The sequence below is a fragment of the Notothenia coriiceps genome, unplaced genomic scaffold (assembly GCF_000735185.1).
Source record: "Notothenia coriiceps isolate Sejong01 unplaced genomic scaffold, NC01 NC01_scaffold00034181, whole genome shotgun sequence".
Taxonomy (NCBI): Eukaryota; Metazoa; Chordata; class Actinopteri; order Perciformes; family Nototheniidae; genus Notothenia; species Notothenia coriiceps.
In genome coordinates this window covers 122,315-126,226 of record NW_011366882.1, presented here as the reverse complement: position 1 = coordinate 126,226, position 3,912 = coordinate 122,315, and the positions used below count along the sequence as shown (strand labels likewise).

The 3,912-nt window shown below is 40.7% G+C and overlaps 1 protein-coding gene across 1 annotated transcript in view; it reads left to right on the top strand.

Annotated features, from left to right (window-relative positions):
* LOC104962021 (26S protease regulatory subunit 6B) overlaps positions 1–3,521 on the top strand; it is a 7,222-nt gene extending 3,701 nt beyond the window's left edge. Inside the window, exons 3-7 of the mRNA XM_010790406.1 lie at positions 1,126–1,306; positions 1,519–1,595; positions 2,014–2,182; positions 2,864–2,919; positions 3,045–3,521. Of these exons, the coding sequence (XP_010788708.1) occupies positions 1,126–1,306; positions 1,519–1,595; positions 2,014–2,182; positions 2,864–2,919; positions 3,045–3,158 (597 nt within the window). The 3' untranslated portion in view covers positions 3,159–3,521. The remainder of the gene's footprint in view (positions 1–1,125; positions 1,307–1,518; positions 1,596–2,013; positions 2,183–2,863; positions 2,920–3,044) is intronic.
* The last annotated feature ends 391 nt before the right edge of the window (positions 3,522–3,912 follow it).

Sequence of the window (3,912 nt, the reverse complement as noted above, 5' to 3'; positions counted from 1 at the left end):
GAACATAAACATAAATGATCGTGGTGAAGATGATGATTAAATTAGGATTAAAAATCGGTAGTGAGAGCTGCTGAATTTCCTCCCGTCGGATGTGATATAAAAACAAATCGATTATTTTTGTAGTTGTAAACTCAAGTGGATGAAACTACATTTATTAGTGCTTTCATGTCAATTCGGCGAACATATGATACATTAAATGATCGTGAGGAAGATGATTTAAAAATCGTTTGTTTGAGCCGGTCTGCATTTCCTGATGAGAAAACAAACCGATGCTTTTTGTAGTTGTAGTACACCAACATGGATTAAACGTGTGTTTTTTTTACCACAATGTTGGGGAAATTAATGGATAAAATGCACGGATTATTATTATTATTATTATTATGCCCACTCCGATCGGAACACTAGGTCCACCGTTTCCCCGCAGCGAGGCTCCTCCCGTTTACGTGGGCTGGGCTGGGTGCAGTGGCGGACTGGCCATCGGGACGAATCCCGATGGGCCGGTACCGAAGTGGGCCGGTCGGATAAGTCACTAGCACATCCCCCACTCCCCCCGTTGACAATTTACTAGTTGTACCGAAGTGGGCCGGTCGAGAGTCCCGGGCTGATCTTTAGTCCCAGTCCACCACTGGCTACATGACCGTATGATCGCCCATATTGACGCACCTAATTCCTAAACTTCTAACAGATACAACATAAACCGATCCTTCAGCCTCATATGAGCTCTCAGACACGTTCAAAATTAAACTGTCATCGCTGTCTGAGCTTGCTGCTGTGTGCGCCATCGTGCGTTTACATGCAGATGCTGGGATCCTGAACGGTACAGCTGGAGCGCTTGGCCCGCAATGACGTCACACATAATTTGGCGGGACTTGAAGAATCCCCGAGAAGATCCAGAAAATGGTCAACATTGAAGGGCAGATTAATGGTTATCAAAGTACAAATATCCAAAATCAGTTCAGTAACGGTTTTCAAGGGGACAATATTTACTCAAATTGATGGGTTTGGATGATGGGGGAAAATCGTGTCACAGGCTCTTTAAGTGATATCTACAGCAGGCACTGCATTTGAGTTCTGGATTAATGATAAGATATTTGTTCGGTGAATACTAAAAATGAATGTCCAATCGTTCTGTCCCCAGCTGCTTTCATCCGTGTGGTGGGCTCTGAGTTTGTTCAGAAGTATTTGGGTGAAGGCCCTCGTATGGTGCGTGATGTCTTCCGGCTGGCGAAGGAAAATGCACCAGCCATCATCTTTATTGATGAAATCGATGCCATCGCCACCAAGCGTTTTGATGCACAGACAGGAGGTATGAACATGTGTGGCTCAAATGAATACTCTGTTTATAAACCAATGTTTTGTTGTACATTAGATTTTTTAAGCACATGTTACTGTAGTTTTTCTCATAGACGTCTAGATTCCTATTTTAGGATATGTTCTTATTCACTGATCACATCCTTGTTAATGCAGAAACACAATGGTTGACAAATGTTTTCTGACCTTGAATGTTTCGCTGTGCAGCTGACAGGGAGGTGCAGAGAATCCTTCTGGAGCTGCTGAATCAAATGGACGGCTTTGACCAGAACGTCAATGTCAAGGTGAGCTAAGTCCACCTGCCTGTAAAGCTCTTTCCTTTCCCCCTGTGACTGCACCATTTCCATTTGTACTGAATCATTGCATCATTGCTGGTGCATGAACACCGACACTGCAGCCATTCATTCTCCTTTCATATGTCCATTCATTCCCCTTAGCAGGCACCCAGGAGGTTTATGTTTTTCAACTTCAAACCCTATTTTATTTAGTCTTAAATATAACTGCAGCATCACAATGTTTTAATGAGAACATATCAACATAAAAAAAGGCAAAACTATTTGATTAACAATAAGTTTGTTATTCCTCTTTAGAGCCCCGTGATGTGCACTTTGTCCAGTAGTGACCGTTGTATGTGGAACCCAAAGCAACCCCATAACACAGTATGTTCACGTACCATCTGACTTGCTTTTGGACCTGTCTTAGGTGATCATGGCCACCAACAGAGCAGACACGCTGGACCCGGCTCTGCTACGTCCTGGTCGTCTGGACAGAAAGATTGAGTTCCCCCTGCCCGACCGCAGGCAGAAACGTCTTGTTTTCTCCACCATCACCAGCAATATGAACCTCTCTGAGGAGGTCGACCTGGAGGACTGTATCCTTTTATTTCAATAAGGGCACATTCTAAGTTTCTGTTGAGACATTTCTGCAATGTCATGAAAACATTTTTGCCCAAACCTCTCATTTTGGGCCTCATTCTGTCCTTTGGTGGGCAGTTTACTGTCTGGAACATGTGATGAATTCTAAATCAGTGCATTTTTAAGGAGGCATATTTTTCTGATAAATGGAAGTCGGCTTAATGTTAGGGATGCTCAATCTTATCGTGCTATCTCACGCTAAAATAAAGCCAGTTTTTACAGTAAAAAACCGTAAAGCCATCATTTAATACCAGATCTAGGTAACTCCTGTACCTTTCTTTTAGTGTTAATCTCCCAGATTTATGAATGTGGACGTTCACACTATCTGGCCTTTTACTCGAAACACAGGGCTTTGACAGCAGGAACTCATCAACTGTTCCTGTGGTTATTTGTTGCCGTTGCAGTTCTTTGCAACACTTTGGCTTTATTTGTTTGCAAATGTAACACATAGCTCTGAATGTGAGATGACACACTCGCATGGCATTTTGATCTGATAACATCTTTCATTGCATGCCACCAGACTTCCTTGATTGTTGATGACAAGTAGAGAAATAATGAACACGCGCAACAAGGGTGGCAGTGTGCACCCAGATGTTCTGTGTTTTGGTGTTGTTCAGTTGTCCTTAACAGATGTACAGATGTGGCTAGACCAGACAAGATCTCTGGAGCCGACATCAACTCCATCTGCCAGGAGGTGAGCTAGAGCTTTAATTATCTGTTCATTTAACCCTTTCTTTACTTTTGGTAGAGCAGTGTAAATCTGTGTATTTGCTTTTCCTAATTTTCTCTGTCTTTTTCTTTCTTTGCCTGCTTTCTCAGGCTGGCATGTTGGCAGTCCGTGAGAACAGGTATATCGTCCTGGCCAAAGACTTTGAAAAAGCTTACAAAACCGTCATCAAGAAGGACGAGCAGGAGCACGAGTTCTACAAGTAGAGAGTAAAAAAACCACATCCTAGGGAACAAAGAAAGGTGTCCAAACACAGGAGTTTGTTATTGATTTACGTCCGTGTCTCTATCTACAGTATGTCTTTTGTGGATTTGCATTCACTGACTTCCATTGATTTTGGACTAAATGTACTCACTGCTGCAGAAGGCCTAATGTCAGATTAGCCCTGTACCTCCTTAAGACGCACCACCATGTGAAGGAGTGATTTGTGCACAGGCTCTCTACTGACTCCTAAAGATAAGGCCTCAAAACGTAGCTAGGATAGAACATTTGTATCTATATGTACTCACTTAACAATACATTACAAAAAACCATTAAAGATGTTTTCCATAAAAAAACAAACAAAATGATTGTCATTGTTTTTTTGAGCCTTTTTTAAATGCCATTTAGATACTACCATACTATATTTATAAAACTAACATTGTTGCGTTACGATTTTTGCTCATCAACAAAATATTTTAGTTGGAGCTGCAACAAATGCATTTATCAATCAGTTGAAGGAAAATACATTTTTTTATTTAAATCTTTTTGTTTCTTATGACATTTTTAAAAACAAAACAATTATAATTATTAACTGTTCCCAATGTGAGCTTTGTTCTATTATGATATTACTTTTAAGATTTTTGACTTTTGGTTGGACAAAAGAAGACATTTTAATATGTCACCTAAGGCTTTTTAAAAATGGTGGTTGGTCATTTTAAGTAAAACTATTTTACAACCAAAAATGGCAACAACAAAAAA